Source organism: Acomys russatus, chromosome 13, assembly GCF_903995435.1.
Source record: "Acomys russatus chromosome 13, mAcoRus1.1, whole genome shotgun sequence".
In the NCBI taxonomy this organism is placed as follows: domain Eukaryota; kingdom Metazoa; phylum Chordata; class Mammalia; order Rodentia; family Muridae; genus Acomys; species Acomys russatus.
In genome coordinates, this window is record NC_067149.1 from 15,986,990 (window position 1) to 16,008,126 (window position 21,137).

The 21,137-nt window shown below is 46.5% G+C and overlaps 1 protein-coding gene across 1 annotated transcript in view; it reads right to left on the reverse strand.

The window, feature by feature from the left end:
- The window catches only part of Antxr1 (ANTXR cell adhesion molecule 1), a 190,325-nt gene that overhangs the window by 147,350 nt on the left and 21,838 nt on the right, over positions 1-21,137 (reverse strand). The window contains exons 2-3 of the mRNA XM_051154860.1: positions 18,600-18,671; positions 14,199-14,270 (exon numbers count right to left, since the gene is read on the reverse strand). Coding sequence (XP_051010817.1) covers positions 14,199-14,270; positions 18,600-18,671 — 144 coding nt within the window. The remainder of the gene's footprint in view (positions 1-14,198; positions 14,271-18,599; positions 18,672-21,137) is intronic.

A 21,137-nucleotide genomic window follows, 5' to 3' on the forward strand; every position in this document is an offset into this window, starting at 1 on the left:
CCAGCCATCTGACAGGAGATTGATATCTAGAGTTTATAAAGAACTCAAAACAAACACCTCCCCCCAAAATAACCCCACCAGAGCAACAAATAGCTCTAACCAACAAGCAGGCAAATAAACTTTACGAATGAAGAAATACAGAAGGCCAAGACAGTGACAAAGCTGTCACACCACTGGGTACCACCTGAAGGAACCCACTCAGCGCCACAGGAATATGTGCACAGCCCTGCTTATGGCTGCACCATTCAGGACAGTCCAGACGCCCACCAAGCGATGGATGTACAAAGAAGATGTGGCACACATACGCAAACACATAAAGAGCAGATAGCACGATCAGGAAGATGGATAGAAACAGAAGTGATAGTGGTAAGTGACATAAGCTAGGCTCTTGCCTGTACGTGGAAGCCAGAGGAGAGACACTTGAACACTGAAGCATAAGGGAGACTTTTGGAGGTGGGGATGGGGGTGGGGGTGGGGCTGTGGAAGGAGTGGGGGTGGGGGTGGGACTGTGGAAGGGGTGGGGGTGGGGGTGGGGCTGTGGAAGGGGTGGGGGCGGGGGTGGGGCTATGGAAGGGGTGGGGGGGCTGTAGAAGGGGTGGGGTGGGGGGGTGGGGGTAGGGGTGGAGCTGTGGAAGGGGTGGGGGTGGGGGTGGGGGAGATCAGAAAGCACAACAGAGAGGAGGATGACTGAGGTAAGAAAACGTCATGGTGAGACTCGTTATTTTAAACTTAATGAATGCTAGTGGAAAAGTAAACGTGATCTTTTTATCCAGTCATGAACTAGTGAAGTCTGGAATATTCTTGGTAGCACTGAAACCAGAATATTATGTTAACACCAAGCTTAAAAAAGAAAGCTTGAAAAAAAAATAGCATGTTGGGGGTGTAGAAAAGGTTCCTTGGCAGTTTTTTTCCCCTCTGCCAAATAAAGCATGGGAACGGGGGTATTTTCCTTCTAAGCCTATTTCTTTTCCTTTACAAAGGTTTTCTTGAACTAGTGCTCTCAGCATCTCTCTCTCTCCTCCCTCCCCTCCCTCCCTCCCTCTCTCCCTCCCTCCCTCTCTCCCTCTCTCCCCCACTCTCTCTCCCTCTCTACAGGAACATCCCAGACACACCAGCTTCTTAACTGGTCACATGCCTTCTTGCCTGTCTCACCACTCCCTTCCCCTTCTCTTAGCGCCCATAACATCTAGACATCGGAAAAGAGGCTCGTGGGTCTGTTCTGATACTGGGGACACCTAGTACTCAGGGGTGAGTACTTCTGTCATCTTACAAACCTAAGGAGCAGGGAGCCTGACCTTTTATAGGGCGATAAGCTCTCTGGAAACTCAATTATCGGTGCAACATTAACTTCCTGGGAAACGAGTGCCTGGGAATCCTCCACAAGAGGCTGTTATTAAAATGTCCCGTCTTCCTTGGTGGTTTCTCTGTCTGCCAGTGTTCCTACTTAGAAGCTGGGAATTTTTCAGGCCACACATCTAGTATTCCTTTGGCAGCACATACACTTAACGGCTGTAGCGCAGTGCTGTTAGATGAATGAGTCCGGCCTCCGTGCATCATTCATTCATATGCCGCTCTATGCATCATTCATTCATACGCCGCTCTGTGCATCATTCATTCATACGCCGCTCTGTGCATCATTCATTCATACGCCGCTCTGTGCATCATTCATTCATATGCTGCTACATTATTTTCTAGCAAATCCACGCGGCCACCGAGTGGTGTAAGATGGTGGGTGGGAGGAGTCGGTCACAGTGCCCTGTGGGCTTGAGGATGGTTTTCTGGGGTCATAGCCATGCTGCAGCCATTTTGATGATGTCTGCTGATGGAAGCATTGAAGGGCCAGTACACACAAACACATCAGGGTGCATTTCCCATGTCTCCACTGGGAAATCCTCCTTGAGGATACACAACACCCATTTATTTATTTATTTATTTATTTATTTATTTATTTATTTATTTATTTTTCTCCAAAAATGATGTCCACCACCCAGGTCTGCACTGCCAATGGCTGCATCCCCCTGAAGGAGCATCTGTGGAATTGGACATCTTTCAAATGTCTTGTAGCTGCTGGCTCTGGAGCCTTGAGTAAACACACACGGCTCTTCTTTAACCTCTCAGCATCTCCAGGTGGCCTGTGGCTGCAGCGTGACAAACAGGTCTGCCGTCACTCTAGCGCCTTCAAGTTCTAAAATGAACGGTAACGATCTGCTTATAACCCACAAGACCATGGCTCCCTCAGGCTTTTACCTAGGGTTGGCAGGGATGACGAGTGACAAGGTCCTTGCTCGAGAAAAGCTATTCCGGTCTGTTCCTGAGTTTATTTCTAGAAATATCTTTATCTTCTCTGATCTCTACCGCAAGACCCTCTTTTCATTCCCGATAATACCTGTGAGTTAAATTTTCTCTTCACTTCCAAAAAGCAACCTTTCCACCCATTCGTCAGTTCAATTCTTCTAAAATTCTCAACTCAGAAGTTTTACTCACACTTTGAGTTTGGCAAGTGCTTCCCTTTTCCCGTCATCAAGTAGAAAGGCTAATTACTGCTGTTAAGTCCTTTACACCTCTCTTCCTAGGAGACCCCTTTGCTGTTCCCTATCTCCCCCCACTCACTGACCCTAGCTGTGTCCCACAAAGGCTGAGTCTTGGGGTGTCATTGGGGTTCAGCTGGGGGTGGTGGCTAGCACCTTCTGTTGTTCTCTTTATGGGTAGCTTGCGTTTGAAATAATGGTCTTTAAACTTTGCCTGGTAAACGGTTTTGTTTGGGAGTCTACTTTGTGTGATAATAATGTAGCCATCTCAATGTTTATGGCCAACATTTGTACAATGCATATTTTCTGTTCTTTCCCTTAGCATAGTGCTACTATTTATTTCATGCATCTCTTGTGAGTCATATGGAAGTGTGTGTAGAAGGCTGCTCTAACAATGGCCCCAACTTCCTGGTACAGGTACCCCCTGCTCCCTTTTCACACTGCTTTGCACTTGGCTCCGTGACTCTCTTTATCCTGGAAGACATCAACAAACACAAACCCCAGGGCTATCTGCTCTGGTTCTGCCATCCTGAGATGTGGCATCCTCAGAAGACAGCACATTGGCTCCCAGCCTTCTGAGACTGCTCCAGATCCTGCTCTTTTGTTTTATTTTGTTTTGTTTTCCTACCTAAAGTTATTTGGGAAGAGTAGTCTCAATACCTCCGTTGAGAAAAATGCCTCCCTCCAGACTGCCTGGAGGCAAGTCTGTAGTGCATTTTCTTGATTTATGATTGATGTCAGGTGGCCCAGCCCACTGGGGGTGGTGCCGCCCCTGGGCACGTGGTCCTGAGGGGGTCTAAGAAAGCAGGCAGAGCAAGCCACAAGCAGCTTTCTGCCATGCTCTCTGCTTCCGTTTCTGCCTCCAGCTCCCCTCCTTGCATCCAGGCTGTGACTTCCCACAGGGACACAGCACACCTGAGAGGAGTAAGATGCCACAAACCCTTTCCTCCCCAAGGCGCTTTTGGTTGTGGTGTTTTACCACAGCAATGTATTGTTTCTGGTGGTATAAAAATGCACACACATCGATGGAGAAGATAAACTCCAAATTCAAGGCAACAATTCTTTCTGCGAAAGGAGACAGAGACTGTGTCCCCAGGAAACTTCACCCGTGACATTCCATCTCACAAGCCTGGTGGTGCAAAAATCGACGTTCATGACCCTTTTCTCTACACAACAGTTTAAACCCTCGCTGGAGTGAGCAGTGGAGGAGGAACCTGTGGCTCGTGTTCGGGGACCCGTCGAATGCATCCCTGAGTGCAAGGTTCAGCAGGCCCCCTCACTGTAGCAAGAGTGACAGGCCAGATGACATGCAGAATGCCACCACCTAATGTCACCAGGGTTGTTTGGGGAGTGGGGTGGTGGGGGCAGAGAAATTCCCTGATTCAGCTTCTGTCTCTGGGTACGAGAATACAGCTCCAGCTGGGGCCAGTGGCCTAACGGATAATGTGCCTGCCTGTGGAAGGTTTGGGAGGTAGCCGTCCTCAGGTTCCTGTGACCATGCTGACATGGCCTTCCTGCTCCATCCGGATGTCAGAAATGCTCCTGCCCACTTTTGTCCCTTATGTACTTACTCCATGAGGGACAAATGACATTTCCCGAGCACCTGCAATATGCCAGAATCTCCGCTACGCATTTTCCTTACATTAATTCACAGTGGCTTCATAGCTGCCCCCTGTGGCAAGCACAGGAGAAAGCAGATGCTGGAAAAGCCCACACTAGAGCCTAGAGATGAAGCTCTGGGCACAGCCACTCTCCTGATCTAATTTGCTGTACCCAAATTGGGTACATACCAGAGCATTGCAGCCAAAGACACAGGGGCACACTAGTTTTCCACCCTGAGGTACAGTTTTCAAAATTTTGAAAGCCCTTCCGCCACAACTTTTATATGAATGTAAGTGTTGCCTACTGCTTTCTTTGTGTGTGTGAAAAATCTTGGAAGAAATATCCTGCTTTATCAACGACAATTTGGGGTTCTAGAGGGGTGATTTTACTTTCTCCTATTCACAGAAGGATACCACAGGGAGAGCGGGCAACATTCACACACTTGCAAAGACATGTCTGTGGATCTGGCTCACAGCTCCAAGGTAGACTCTGTCCAGTCAGCATTACTGTGACCCAGGCTGGGAGAGTATAGACAAACATGCTGTGAAGCGAGGGCCGGCGTTTTCCGTAGGGGAAGAACTCTTGCTAAAACCACTAGACAAGGAGACAATGGCTTTTTCTTGCCTTATCCAGAAGAAGTATTTCCTGCCTATGTCCTTCTATGCAGGGACAGACCTGCCAATGTTCAACACTTAAGGGAAGGCTGAGCCACAGAGACCTGGGACTCACTATGACTCACTGTTGGTCATGCTGTGATGATGTGAGGCAGGGCTTGCTGGGGGAGGGTTTAGGGTGAGCCTTAGCTGTTGATCAGGACTCCTAGCAACAACCACAATGGTAACACTGTTCCCTGAGTACTAAAGGCAGGAGTGCACCACAGATCATCCCAGCATTTTACAGGCAGAGAAAAGGAGGCTTACTCAAGTTGTTCCAAACGCTAAGTAGCCGAGACTCCTTTCCCCTTAATTTTAAAAATCAGAAAGGGATGGAGAGCCCTGTCTCTCAGGAAGAGCACCCCAGAATCACTCTGCTCCAAAACCAAGTGATGCTTGCAGGGCCCAGCAAAGCGGAAGTAGCCGAGAGGGGTGCAGGCGGGGCCAAGATCTGCATTTACACTGCAAGCTGGCCATTCCTGGAGTCCCTTCTGCTTGCTGAAGCAACAGCAAGACTTTCAGCCTACTCGGTGATGCAGCTCTTCCCTCTCTCTGAGGACCACTGAGTCCTCAGAGCCATGAGGAAATGTGTGAGCACAGGCTTTCAGGGAGCTGGGCGGTGAACTGTGTGGCCCTCTTTTCTTACATTTAAAATTGTACTTAATAGCAAAATTGTGGGGGAATTCTCCAGGATAGTCACCCAGCACAAGGACACAAGGGCTATGCTTCCTGGCCTCCAACCCAGGTCCCCACAGTTATACAGTAGTGTGACCACGAGTTCTCTATGCCTTGGTATCCCCATATGATATAATAAAGGATGCAATTCTAATGAGAGTCCCACAGGTAAGCATTACTATCCCTTATAATAGCTGAAGAAGGTAGTGTATTTACTGGTACACACTAAGCCCTTATTAAAGAATTATATGTATGCTCATATGTGGCTTTCTTCATATGAGCATCTCACAGATAACAGACCAGAGGGACACACACAATAGAGGCGGGTAGACCGAGAAGGCTATATGAAGTAGGAAAAAACAACCGAGTTAAAAACCTTAAATTTGTGGATAAAATCTGGTGCTGAGCACATGGGTGGAACAGCACAAGCAAGCCGGCCCCTTCTGGGAATCCTTTTCCTCATTAGTAAAATGAGGCCAGTGGGTTGGAAAAGATATGATAATCCTTTGACCCCCAGCTGTTTTGTTAGGCTCTGTGTTTGAATCTTGGAATGTTTGGAAGAAAGGTGAAATCTCCAGTCAAAAACAGTCCTTTGAGGGTGCACATCTGGCTCTCGCTGCCCTGCCGTTTCCAAACCCTCACAGACCCGGCTACACTAGCAGGACAGAGCAAATGGTTTTCACTGCCTGAAGATGTGTAAGCACAGTGTCAAGCTCAAATCTTAGAATACCAGCATAAAACTGTGATGGAGGAAGACACATCCTGAAACTCCAGGTCACAAGGAGAATGCCCTGAGCTTCACCAAGGAGGGATGCTGAGCCTGCCACCCAGTGAGGGGCCAGGAGAGGGGTCCAAACCCAACTACTCAGTGGTGGGCCACAGAGAGAGTCAATTCAGTCCCCCAGAGGTGGGTCAGGAGAGGGGACCCCAAGCCAGCCACTCTGTAGTGTGTGGAAGGAAAACCTAGCTCAGTGTGGCCTGGCACCTGCAGCAGACTCTCTGCTTCTGGCACCTGCTTCTTCCCTTTTTTGGAAAGACTTCAGGGTCTCTACCCAAGGGTGGAGGGTATGCGGATTTAGAAACATAACTTCTATATTTCACGGTTTTTTTTTTAAATCTTGCAATCTTAACATTTTCAACAAGGAAAATGAAGAAAATCCAGCTGAGTCCAATTCCTTCTCTTCTTCTCTGGACTCAGGGGAAATCTCAGCAGCCAGGAAGACAAGTGCCAATTTTAGGGATCTGTGAAAACAACTTCCATTTGAAATAAACTCAAGGGCATATGAAATGCACATATGGAATATTCCTATTGACGAGGAAGGCACCCTGTTTCTAAAATAGCAGGTAACACACACGTACAGAAATTGTACGAGCAGGAAAACATTCACAGAGATGAAACTACTTGCACATTGAAAATGCAAAGGAAAAGGTGAAAACAAAGCCAAGGGCTGTAAACAGCACCAAAATAAAAAGAGAAAATAGTGAGTTGGTGATTTCAGGACCAGTCTGAGGTGTGCTCAGAGAACTTCAATACAAGGGATAGACTGGATGGGAGTCATGGCTCAGGCAGTAAAGTTCTTGCCATGTAACATGAGGACCTGGGTTCAAACCCCAGCACAGACATTAAAAAAAAAAAAAAAAAAAAAAAAAAGCCAGGCATGGTGACATGCACCTGCAACCCCAGTGCTGCAAAGGCAGAGATGGGCCTGCCTGGGACTCTTTGACTCTTTGGCTACTCAGACACTGAATTAGTCAGTTCCAGAGTCAGTGAAAGGCCTTTCTCAGCCCCCTCCCCCCACACAAATATAAAGAATCTCAAAACCAACAAATAAACAAAACAAAAAGTGCTGGAGGGCAATGGAGGAAGAGGCCTTCACATCTGTGAGCACACACACAGACACGAGCACACACACACTGGGGGGAATGAGACAGTGTAAACATATACTTATACCATAAAAGACAGCGTGAGCAGGTCTGAATGTAAATAAGAAAACCAAAAAAGAAAAAGGTGTAAAGTTGAAGAAATTTCAGTATCAGATAAGATAGCTTTGATACTATACAATGTCACTGATAGAATCAATGAAATAACTCATATATATATATATATATATATATATATATATATATTACATTAATAACTTTTGATATATTTGAAATAAAGAAAAATATTTCAAACACTTCCAGGAGAGAAAATCTAGGGCTGTGGGAATGGGACATATGGCATACAGATCACAAGACAGTCCATCGGCAAGACTAATAAAGCCAGAAACTAACACTCTAAATTAAATTATCTAAATCATATTCTTTAAAAAGAATAATTGATTCTGAAAACCGAGGAAAGGAAAAACAAAAAAATCACGTGGGACTTGGCTTCCTAGATCATTATAATAACAATAGTAAAGTTACACTTACAAATGAGTCAGAAGTTAGCGCTGAGAACAAGCCACGTGACCGAGCATGGACAAAGCTTCAGGATGGATAGCTTGAAAGATCAACTTACAGCCTCAGCAGCTTTTATTGTTAAGAGACGAGAAGATACAAACAAGCAAAACAACGCAAAACAGACAAGCAAAATACAGACAAACTAACAAACAAAACACTTCCTTCATCATATGATGACAGAAAAGGGTGAAACTGTAAGGCCCAGAAGAAAGGAGAATCCATACGGTGACGTAAAATGATGAATCATAAAAGTTAAAAACATACAAAACAGAAGTGTTGATTAGATTTAAGAAATAGCCATTAGGTAACTGGGAAAGTTAAAACTTAGAAACTATTTCATTAAAATGATGAGGGCGCATCTCTACAGGGCTGGGGATGTGGCTCAGTGATAGGGCACTCAGCTAGCGTGTCCAAGCCCTGGGTTCCATGCCCACCCCCCCAAGAGAAGGAGGGGGCAGGTAGAAGAAAAAAATCCTGTAAATCCAGTAATTTCCCCCCAAGACATTATTTCTTAAGCTACTTCTGGAGTCCCAGGCTGAACTACTGGTTGTGCGTGAGGTGAGGTTGTCCCACAGATGCTCCTACAAGCATTTCACGGTGCTCAACAGACACTCGTGGGCTCCAAACACAAGCCCACCATGCTTGTGAACAGTAACAGCCTGGGCGGCGCTCCGCTCACAGGGAACAGAGTTACCAGCTCTGAGTGCAGCTTCGGAAAAGAACAAAACCTTCCTGTGAGACAGGGAGGTGATAAGCACCTTAAATAGGAGTGAGTGCTGCTTTGTGAGAACGCAGCACCTTCGTTGGTGCCAGGACAAAGCTAAGCCTTTCACACCGCTCAGATGGAAACCCCAAGGAGACTTGGAAAACTAAAAAAAAAAAAAAAAATAAAAAAAAAAATCTAAAAGCGCATGGTTGGAAAAATCCACCAAAGACCAAGGAGAGTTTTGCTCAGTATTAGAAACCAGCAAAGACTGGTCCTCCAGATGTTGAAACTAATTAAAGCAATGTGGTTGGAGTGTCGAGCTGCAGGGAAACAAAATGGAGCCATACCAGCCGAGAAAACCAAGTAGTGCCCAAGTCCACCCCGGCCACTTTTTACGTGGCTGGCTCAAGCTTGTTCCACAACAGCACTGGGAAAACTGGTTCCCAGTGGAGGGGACAACGTCAAATGTTGGCCCCAGATTGTATATGGCAGTTACCGTGGCAGAGCTTAAATTTTAAAATGCAAAAGTAGCAATAACAGGGCAATTATGAATAAGAATACGAAATTTCTGAATAATAGACAGAGAACAGAATTTCCGTTCACATGAAAAGAGTATGCCATAACCAAATACAAATGAGAGTCATATGAGACATATGAGAGTCGGCCAGCATTTTAAAATCTTTTTAATGGATTCCACTCCCATGGTATGTAAAAACAAACAAAATATATATGACCACCTTAACAGACGACACAGAAGTACTTGGTTAAACCACCTGTCCCCTCTCCCAATTTCCATTAAAGCGCTAGCTGAACTCCTCAGACACCATCTCATTTCCAGATGATAAAACATTGGAAGTGTTTCAGGTAACTTCGCAGGGAAGACTTGACATTTTCAGAGAATCATCTGCAGCCGTTCACACTACATGGCTGTACTGTAATAATACTTCAATGGGCATTGTACACTCTACTATGCTAACGAAGTGGCCCACAGATCTTGGCTTGTTTAAACAAGGAAACTGGGAAACCCTGGAAGGGGACATGATCACACACAGACTCTGACTCGACCAAGTCCAGAATCCAGAGAGCAGAAGCTAGTTCTGACATCTGCCTGTTACTGGACCTCAATGAACTTCCAAAACCTCGGTGTCCTCCTTTGTGAAAGAGAAAGAATACCCACAGCCTGCCACAGTCGGCCATAGCCTAAGAGCAGCCACGGAAAGGCCTAGAAAGTAAGCAAAGCTGTGGGAAGAGAGGTCGAAAGCCTAAAGGTGGCCATTTAAGCCAGTTCCAGCTTTTCACTCCGTCTTTTCTCTCCTGGTCTTAACCTGAGAACATGATTCAAGGTGTGGCAGTGGCTGAAGTGCCATGAAAAAGGATGAGAAAAATCCCCATTTTGGGGGATCCTCCTCTTTGGCTTTGCCCTCCGATGAGGGCTTTCTCTCAGCAGTCTATCTGGGCAAACTGCCAACAGATACCCCCTCCTGACTAGATTCTTGGGGTAATTCTGGAGAGGCTGCAGAAGGAGGCTCCCAACTCTGTGCCCGAGCTGGAGGTCCCAGGTCACCTCTGCGCAGCACAGTGGCAGAGCCAAAACAGCCTGGTCAAGTATTTGTTAACTGAGAGGCCTCTGTCCACACTAAAGACGAAGAAGTGGCCTGAACCCAGGCTACAGCTAACTGACACAGAGACAGGAAGCAAACCAGCAACCCCCAAGGTTTAAGCAACACAAACATAAAGCCACACTCTAAAATTACTCAGTAGGTAAACACACCTGAAAGTGTGTAATCGGCTCTCACGGGGAAAGGCGAGGGCGATGCCAATCTTGAGAGGCTGGCACCGTGACAGACCTGAGAGCAGTTGTAATAACCACCCTGGGAGGTCACTGTGAACACTTGGAATAAAGATGAAGATGAAAAAAAAAACATGTGACATTACACAGAGAAACTCTGTCTTGAAAAACAAACAAAACAAAAACAAGCAAACAAATAAAAACAAACAAAAAAGAAAGGAAAGAAAAAGCACTTGACAGAAACGGGAAAGTTCTAAGAGGAACCAAATGGAAAATGTAGAAGTGAAAAAGTAGATATCTGTCATAAAGAATTAAGCAGATGTGCTCGATGGCTCAGTGACAGAAGGAAGATGACTGAGGAAGGGACCACCGAACCAGGAGATGGAACAGCAGAAATCACCCACTGATGATCAGAGAGAAAACAGGAAAAGCTGTGAACCAACTGTAGGGCCATATGGAGTAATACGGAGAAGCCGTCACCTGTACCGTGGGAGTCTCAGGAAGAGGAGGAAGTGGGCGCAACAGAAAAAAAAATCATAACAAAAAACCTGAGCAGCCGTGTAAAGTTGCCAGATTTAGGGAAGAACAAGAATTTCCAGATTGAATAAGCGCTGCACAGGCCCCGCCTCCTGGGCCCCATTGTAACCAAACTGCTGAGGACTAAAGATGGAGAGACCTTAAGAGTGTGGTGTAGGCCTGTGGCCTCTGCCCTTTCCTGTCTACTCCCACCCTATTTGTGTATCATATTGTCTGTTAGCATGTAGTGTTTTCAGCCAGTTTCTATTATAAATATTGTACTACAAAAAAAAAAAAAAAAAAAAAGGAGTCACTGCCAGAACTGCGCATATTATCAGGATGTAATAGTTTCCCTGTATGCATTTTGGATCCCAAGAGCATATTGGAGCACACTGCAAACACATCTTCAGCATTATGTCTTTTGATTAACACTTTTTTTTTTTCTTCTCTTGTTAAAATAAGAATCTTTCCTGACCTGTTGTTTTGTAGGAGAGTGTGTCTGAATTCAGGTGCAGACGTGGGTGTGAGTTCAGGTGTAGGTGGGGGAGTGCATGTACACAGTGTGTGTGGTAGGTGTATACATGGGTGTGCAGATACACACTGTGAAGTGAGTGGACAACCCTCAGGTGCCCTCCTGAGATGGTGTCTCGCTGGCCTATAACTTTGCGGAGCATGCTGGCTAGCTAGCTGCAGGGATTGAATTTATAGATGATGTGCCTGTTCCCACCTCTCATCCCACCCGGCTGGGAGGCTGGGATAAGAGGTGCAGGCAGCCTGCTGATCTTGTTAACAGGGATTCCGAGCTCCAAACTCAGGCCCACACATTTGCAAATCAAGCATTTTACATCTCCCTGGCCTGGTGCCCTTTTCTTTTTTAACAAGTTTCTTTTAAAACGCCATAAACCTCCTCAAATACACACAGCGTCTAACAGGGCATTCTTTACAGCCTCGGAGAGATATTGTAAAGAGAGAATGCTCTCAGAAGAAAAAGATGGAAAAGACCCCTGTCCCAACAAATCACTGTAGGATGAGTCAGAAACAACAGAAAAGCCTTGCAGCCAGTCTCCTTTGGGCGTCTGAGAGCGGTCTCTTGGTGCCTCTTTACTTGGTAAGATTGGGTGTGTGTTGGGCTCAGGCTTGGCCAGGCCATGCCATCACCACAGGGGACTCATAGCCTTCGCCATTAAAGTTGTCTGCAGCAAAGTGGGGGCTCTAACCTCTGCCATTTTTATTTTTTATTTTTTTGGCACAGGAAACTAGCAGTAATGAAGTTAAGGCACAAACCATTAGATTCCAAGTAGACTGAGAGAAACGCTGTCAGCTCGGTGTTCTGATTTATCCCCTCTCATCTGCCCTGGCCAGCTGCCCAGGGGCCGGGGCACTAGCCCAAACACGTACAGGAGCTGCTCTTCACCTTCTGGTCCCTACTGACACATCCCAAAGGCTAAGTGCCACGAAGCGTGGCACCAGGATGCCTCAGTTGTGGCGGGATGTGAAGGACGGGTGAAATCTGGTTCCGCCTTGGGACTGAATGATCCGGACACTCCCACAAGGATGCTTAGCACCCACAGGCCTGGATTTAGCCGTGGACTTTTTTTTATTTTCATGTAGGAGATGAGCCAGTGACCAAAGAAAGCGTGGCGGGCTATATGAACTATTCACAGCTCACTGTCCTGGCTGTGTGCGCTCCGGTGGCCTGGGGCCCAGTGTTGATGTCAATAGTGTGACAGGAACGACTAGGCTTTTTGTTTATTCCTCATTCCTGAGCAGAACCTAGGCCTGCTAAAGGATGGCATGTAGAGACCAGGCAGGGTCATGACTCTGACGCAGGGCCAGGCCCCTCCTCAGAGGCTCCTAAAGTGCTTGGTCCACCCTGAAGGAGGCTTCTTGGACTTGAAGGTCCTCTTTTCAGAGAGGATGTGTGAGGCGAAGGGGAAGCAACGGAGCCTGGGCCCTAGTCTGGGTTCTGCTTGGTGTCTGTGGGAAGGTGATATGGCCTTAGCTCCTTCTGTGAAGAGGGCATAACAGCTGCTTTTATAATGGGGTTTCCGGACACCTCAGTAACATGCATGCATAGAGAGAGGAAGGGGATTGGAAAGCAGAGTCATAGATGGGAAACACAGGTGTGCAGCCACATGGGCACTGGCTTGGACTTGCTGGTCGCAGCCAGATGTTCTATTCTCATTTCTACAGGAGGGTATTATCAGTGAAGTCTTCCAGTCTTTCTTATACTTGCTGCTAGGGTTTGGCTTGAGGGCTGTGAACTGGACACTTGGTCCTCAGTGTGGTGCCACTGAGAGGCAGCCACTAACTAGAAGGTAGAGCCTGGGGGAGGTAACTCTGTCACTGGGGGATGGATGTTGAGGAGGTAAAGTGGCTCTTACAGGACCCAGGCTCTTTCCCAAACTTAACTGTATGAAAACTGGGCCTAGCCTGTGCGTGTCTTAGGTTCCATCTCACTTTGTGGTCTCTCCTTCTGTGATGCCATGTGTCGCGTCTGATGTACAGACACTGGCGTATACACCTCACTCTCCAGAAATGTGAGTTAAATAAACCTCTTCTCTTTATCAAGTGCTAAGTCTGAGGTATTTTGTTAGCGCAATGGGACTAACACTTGTTCTTCCTCCATTTCTTTTTCCAACATGCCTATATGTAAGTCAGCCAGGAATCCCACGTTCTCACACTGCTTCTCTCGTGTGGACCATGCTGCATTTTTCTAAAATGTATTCAGTGATAAGAATGCAAGATCACCCTCCCCTCTTCCCTTTGTACCAAATCACTATGAATAATGGCATATGTTTGCCACCATGGTCTTCATCTGTGACGTGAAATACGCTTAGCCCCAGAGGATGCTTGTTAACTGACATTTTCCCTCATGTGATTAAAATTTCCTTCTATGTTTTCGTGCCACAACTTTCCTTTACTGTTCCCATCCTTTGATAATCACCCAGGGACACATTTCAGTCCCCTCCAGAGAAAACACAATCCTCCAAAGAACCAAGTTTGCCAACACTGGCTCCAACTCAGCAGATGGCATTAACATTCAAACGCAAGGTTCATCTCAACATGGTCTGGTCACCTCCAACGTCTCACCAACGTGAGGAGATGTCATCAGGAGTTACTGCAGAATGAGCCGGCAGAAGGGTCTGGATGCAAATGCCAAGGCTCGAATTAAGAAAGAGCTGTACCTTAGAGTCATTGACCACTGAGATGCCAGACGGCACAAGTTTCAGGGCTACTGAGGAAGAGACACACTTTGAAATGACATGGATGTGAAGTCTCCTTACCTGTCCTCAGTTAGCTTCATTAAAGTTGTCCCTCGAGTAGAGAAGACAATAAAGGACATCCTTAGCTGTGGGCTGCAAAGGAGAGAAACTCTGTTAGGTCAGATACAACACCTTTCTAGCTCCCTTCTTGTTTTGTTTTGTTTTAAGATTTATTTATTTATTATATACACAGTGCTCTGCCTCCATATACACTTGCACATCCGACGAGGGCACCAGATCTCATTATAGATGGTTGTGAGCCACCATGTGGTTGCTGGGAATTGAACTCAGGACCCCTGGAAGAGCAGACAGTGCTCTTAACCACTGAGCCACCTCTCCAGCCCCCTCCCTTCCTGTTTTTTTGATCACAGCTCCCAGAGCTGAGGAACTACCACCTACATGGGAGCCCCAAAAGGTGTGGCAACAGTTTAGGGTAATGGTGAACTTGAAGCTCCAAACCAAAGGGACCTGCTATGTCTCCCTTCTGACAGGACACTGTCACACAGTGGCTATAGCACAGTAAGGAAGATGAACTCCATGCCAAGCCAGGACTTTCTGGAAGGGGACTGGCCTACAAGGTGGCTATGAAACGGAGAATCCTGTCAGAAAATTCTGACAGCATCTTCAAAGAAGGAATTGTCTCAGAAAGATTACCATTCACTTAATTTCTTCTCAGTTGCCTTCCAGGGAAGAGGAGGTACTGGGCCACAGAGGGTCTCTTCAGCTCAGTGGTGACACGACTCATTCTTAACGAATAAATCAGCATCACCATCGCACACAGTACTCAAAAGTTTTCAGTGAAAATTCACTCTCTGAGTAACAGGGCACTCTTATCTGAGGACTGGCAAGAAGCACAGAAAATCTACACAGAGCTTGGCAACTGGCTGCCATTCTGTGGGGCCCTCAAGGGGCGGCCAACTGGTCAACCAGCGTAGCACCAACCTGTATCTTTCCAAAGCAGTGACTGGCCAGAGCCGATCTGGCTCTGATCCTTGCACACAAAGCCCTCTTTTCGTGGCTTTAGCTTCAGACCTGGGCCTCAGTAGTCTGACCATCACAGCTGTCTCTTCGCATCAATCCTGACTCTGCTGCATTCTCCACTCTACTCTCCAAGTTATAGTTAATGAAATCAGGTGTTGTCAGTTAACTGCTATAAGAGCTCTAATGGCTCTGGCTACCCTTAGGATGAACCTCCCATTACTATTACTATGTGCTTGACATATCTTTGATTGACGTTTTTGCTCTCACCGTTTTAGTAGAGTCTAGAAGCAGTGGAGACTAGATAGGGGTGATGGAGGTAGCAAGAAAGTAGAAGTTAGAAGAGGAACAAAGACATCCAAGAGACTAGATGGCATGTGATGGGCAAAGAGGGGTACTGGCTTAAAGGGGGACAGCTGGCCCTCCAGGATGGCAGGAAGGACCTGCATGCAACTCTTAGGAGCAGAACTAGGTGCTGAGGGAACATCTGTCTGCTTTCCTCTAGGCTCTCAGTGACTAGAAAATGGGGCTATTTTCTGAGAGTGGTGGCTATGAGGTGTGAGTTGGGAGTTCAAGGAAAGGGTGAAGAATGAGAATTATTCTTGGGGAGCTGGTGGGAGGGGATCAGAATAAAGGGAGAGAAAAGGATTTCCACTCAGAAGGATCCCTCTGCAGTCAGCAGTGACATATTTGTGCTAGTATCAGCCACCGTGATAGCCTGGGTTCCTTCTACCCGACAGTATGCTCTTTAAAGAATAAATAAAGTTTGAGAAACTGGCACACTGGTTTCCATAGTATCTGCATCCATTTATACTCCAACACCAGTACAGAAGGATTCTCCCTTCCACACATCCTCACCAGCATTTGTTTTCTTGGTAACACCTACTCCAACTAGGATGAGGTGGAGTCTCAAAGCAGCTCTGATTTGTATTTCTCTGGTGGCTAAAGATGTTGGACACCATTTAAAATATCTGTACCTTTTCTTTTGAGAATTCTCTGTTCAGTTCCTTAGCCCGCTTTTGTTAGGTTGTTTTCTTGATGGTTACTTTTTTTGAGTTATCTGTATGATTTAGGTGTTAATCCCCCTTCAGAACTGTAACTGGCAATGGTTTTATCTAATTATATTGGTTGCTTCTTCACTTGATTGACAGCTTCCTTTGTTGCTGAAAACATTTTGTAATTTCATAAGGCCCCACTTGTGAATTACTTGCCTTATCACCCGAGTAACTAGAGTCCTGTGCAGAAAGCCTTGCTTCTGCGTATAGCTTGTAAGTGCTTTTCAGAATTTCAAGTTTTCTGTTGAGGCCCTTGATCCACTTGGAGCTTATTTTTGTTCAGGGTGAGAGATATGGATCTAGTTTCATTCTTTACCATGTAGATATTCAGTTTTCCCAGTACCATTTGTTGACAATACTATTTTCCCCTCCACTTATTCAAGAGTGCTACCTAGAATCTGACACTATTAACAGCCTTTGGGCTGATGCAGACACAAAACTCAGTGGCAGTTTTGTCCCCCTCCCCCACACTGAGGGGTCTATTATGGTCTGGATATGAAGCATCTCCCTGAAAAGTTTATGTTTTGAGGCTGATGCAAGCAATGTTCAGAGGTGGGGCTTTGCAGAAGTGATCGGCTCTTGAGGCCCCGACTTTATTGAAGTCTCAATCCTCCGATGGATTCAACATCTGAACAGTCTGCTGAGAAGTAGTGAAACTGTGGAAAGTAGACCCCTAGGTGGAGGAAGTGGGTAACTGCGGGTGTTGTCTTGAAGGTCTACCAGGTCTCCTGTCCCTGCCTGATGCTGCCTCTGTTTCCTGCCCACCATGATGTAAGCAGCGTTGCTACACCACATGCTTGGGCCCGGATGTCCTACTTCACCAGAGCCTGGGAAAAGAGGAGTTAGCACGGCATGAAACCTCTGCAACTGGGAGCCAAAATAAGCTTATCTCCTTCTGGGTTGTTTCCCAAGTGGTCTGCCACAGGGACAAGAAGTATGACTGACTGACATGCTGGGTTCATGGCCAAGGACTCCAGCGGGAGAGGGCCAGGGCAAAGTACCTTGAGGTCTAGAGTAAGCCATGGAGATGTCCCTGGTTTGTTTGTCCCTGGTTGTTGTTTGTTTGTTTGTTTTTTCTTTTTTCTTTTTTTCTTCATCTGTGAAGCAGGGGGCTGGCATAAGTATTCTCTCAGTAGTGCCACCCCTGTGTCTGATTCTAAATTAGTGAAGAGTGTGGAACTCCTGATGGATTGGAAGGCAGTGCTGGAGAGCCACTTCCAGGGAGATGCTGGGCTATCAGATGCACACACATGTCATCTTTGTATAACCTTTTCCTGGAACCTCGGGCTCAGGCAAAGTTAAGCTGATTGCCAGGGCCGCACAGGGAGCTTAGATTCAAACTCATCTTAGCCCATTGGGATCCTTTTCCACTGGGCACCTCTGCTCACAGGGAAAAGGAAGACAGCAAGCAGAGGCAGAGCTGATGCTGTCAAGGACTTGGAGGCAGCTGTGTTGTCTGTCACTCAAAAGGGTCCGCTGGTGACAGTGTAGGGGAGGACGTTTGGCTCCATAACAAAAAAAGACTTTAAACTGAAATTGTCCAAAAGAGGGAAGTTCTCACCAAAGCTTTTCAACATGAGGCACCTGAACGGCTCTCAGGCTAGACTAGGAAGCCTTGCCTATTAATTTGAAGTTAAAATGATGTCTGAGTAATTTTAACATCATGCTTACACTGTCTCTCTCCTTGTCTGTACTTTTTCTCCTTGTTTTCCTCTCAGCACCTGCTTTCCTAAGTCACCTGGGTTTAGGTGACTCTTGTTGCAGATCCAAGGACACCTGCTTCCCCTCCTTTCCTGCCAGGGAGGTAAGAGCATGCTGTTCCGTGACTAAACATGGGAAAAGACTGTGTGCCCTCACCCTGAGCTATAGAAATGGACTGAAGAGTTTTCCACTTGATCACATTGGTCTCCATGGAAACCATTTACCACAGGTGGGGGTTGAGGTTGGGGAGAGGCTGCATCAGAGCTCACTATGCTCACACCTGCTGCACCAAAAACCTTGACAACGTGTTGCAGGTGCGTCCCTGAAAGCCGTGTGATCCCACCCAGGGTGATGTCACCACTTTTACTGGGAGGTGTCCTCAAGTAGCACCTCCACGATTCACAGTGACTCTGCTCCAACCTGTCTGTGTAGGTGTGGTCAAGCCCACAGGGAGGATGCAGGGGTCATGTGACCAGCCACGACGTGCTCAGGGCTGTGGTGTGTTCATATTACGACCAGAAGGGTTGTGAACAAACTGGCAGGAGCACCACGGTCACCTGTTGCTTTGTGACACCTCACCCACAGGTCCCCTCGGTGTGTACTCCCACGGTGTCTGGGAGTTATGAGGAGAGTAAGTGGGCTGGAGTCACCGTCAGCCATGGGAGAAGAGAGCGTGGAGCACACTCACCTGATGAATCTATGAGCCAGCTGCTCCACAAAGTAGTAGATTTCGTTCCAATGGTGCAGCACGCTTCCTGACCTATGCGACAAAGAGGCGTTCCGTCAGCACCTTGCGCTGTGTTTCTTTTCAGTCTACTATTCTACGTAGAACCAAGCTATTAGCCGGGTCCATCCATTACCTAAAACCGGTGTAAATTTGGAAGTTATTTATAAGGCTGTTTAAAACTTTTTGAAGAATTCCTTCACTGTCAAACTCTCCTCCTGCAGACTTCAGATCCAGATGCAGAGCTCTCAGCTCCTCCTCCAGCACCGTGTCTGCCTGCACGCGGCCATGCTTCCAGCCGTGACGAGAATGGAGTAGAGCTCTGAACTGTAAACCAGCCCCAAGGAAATGCTTTCCTTATTAAGTGGTGCCGTGGTCATGGTGTCTCTTCACAGCAATAAAACCCAAACTAAGACATTTTGTTTATAAATACAGATATCTGTAGAATCTTAAAATAAGTTATTGGAGAGATGACTCCAACAGGTTTTCCAAATAATAATGATTAACCATTTGGTGGAGTTTTTTTAAGGTTCTGAGAGTTAAACATGCAGGAAAATCTACTGAGTCTAATGCGGCTATTCAGAATAATGAAAAAAAAAAAAAAAAGAAAGAAAGAAAGAAAGAAAGAAAAGAAAAGAAAAGAAAATGGCTCAAATTCTCAGTGTAAAAAGAGAATACACTTACTGAAGAGGGGAAAACCAGCTCTCCGAAAATAGGCAATTATGGGAGTTTAAACTGAAAAGTTGTTTTTTAAATTTCCTGAATCTGACATTGTCTTAAGATCTCATTTCCATCACTGTGACTTAGCCTGTTTTACCCACAGTGCTCATGATGAGTCTCTGACAGTGGGACTGTCTTAGCCCTTGTCTATTCAGATCTGTGATGCCTTTTCCCTCTCACACACAGATCTGCCCAGCAGAGCCCTGGTCGGCCTGCCATTACAGCTGAGGCTGTGGTTTGCTTTCGGCTCTGACATTTTGTATTGCAAACAGTTTTCACTGGTGTCTGGATTTATTTATTTATGTGTATGTTATGTAAGTATATGTATGATCAGACGTGTGTGTGTGTGTGTGTGTGTGTGTGTGTGTGATATGTGTGTGGTGTATGCACATGCATGCAGTGCAGTCTGAGGCCAAAAGAGGGCAACAGATCCCCTGGAGTTGAGCTGCACTTACAGGAGGCCGTGAATTGACTAAAGTGGGTGCTGGGAACTGACCCTGCGTCCTCTAGAGCATTGAGCACCCTTTGCCGTCAAGTTGAGCCATCTCTCCAGCTCTCTTATGACACAATGTTTATATATGTGTGTGTGTGTGTGTGTGTGTGTAATTTGCTTTTATTTTATGTGTATGAGTAGTTGCTTCATGTATGTAAGTATACTGCATGCATACTGTGCCTGTGGAAGCCAGAAGAGGACATCAGATCCCTCGGAGCTGGAGTTGTGAGCCATCATGTGGGTGCTGGAAACCAAGCTTCAGTCCTCTACAATAGCAGCCCATTCTCTTAATTAAGAATTCTCATTTTAGTTGGTGTATTTCATCTCTTTGAAGAGAATTTATTTTTCTGTCTTATACCCAGAAATGCTCAGTTTGTCCTACTTAGTCAAAAGTCAAAGAGTACATCCACGGATTTGTACTTAAAGACCTCTATCAAGGTATCCCAAAGCCATAGGTACATACTGTACACAAGACACAAAAGCAGGAAGAGGGGACCACTCTGCTTAGGGCCAGGCTGTCCCCACAGGCCCAGTTGTTAAAGGCTGTGCTCAGCCAGGCACAGTGGGAGAGGTGGATGCTGTCTAACAGGCCTAGTCATTGGGGGCCCGGGCTCTGAAAAGGACCATGAGATGCCCGCCCATCTCTTCCTTCCTCAGCTGTGTACCCACCTCTCTGCTGTGAAGTGAAACACCTTCCTTTTTTCTTTCCTTGGCTTTGGTGGGTATTATTCTAGCCCTTTGGTTTTTAAATTTAGTTTCTTAATTATGTGACAATTTCTCTCTCTCTCTCTTTCTCTCTCTCTCTCTCTCTCTCACACACATACACACACACACACACACACACACACACACACACATAATGGGTTTGTGTTCATTTTTACACCAACCCCCTTCTTCCTAGCCCCTCCCACTGAACCTTTCTTCTAGACAAAATGCATTCTTTACCCCTCTCATGCCACCTCACGGGGATGACCACTAAGCCACGAGCCCCAGCAAACCTTCCAGTGGGTCACAATACCATCAAACCACTGCGAGAAACCTGCCTGCAGTGAAAGAAAGCCCCTGGGTGGACCCCTGCCTTCCCAGCAGAGAAAGGCACAGATTCTTTGTCTTACAGGTTTTCCTTTGCCTTTTGACCGATTTTCCAGGTAGAAACCTCCCTAGAGGCCTATTCTCCCAGCATAACCGAGGCCTGGTAGCTCTGACCTGTGGCCGCTCTCACTCTGAGCTCACAACCAGATTCCTGATCCCAACCAGGAGAAGCCAGGTGTTGGCTGTGAAAATGGCAG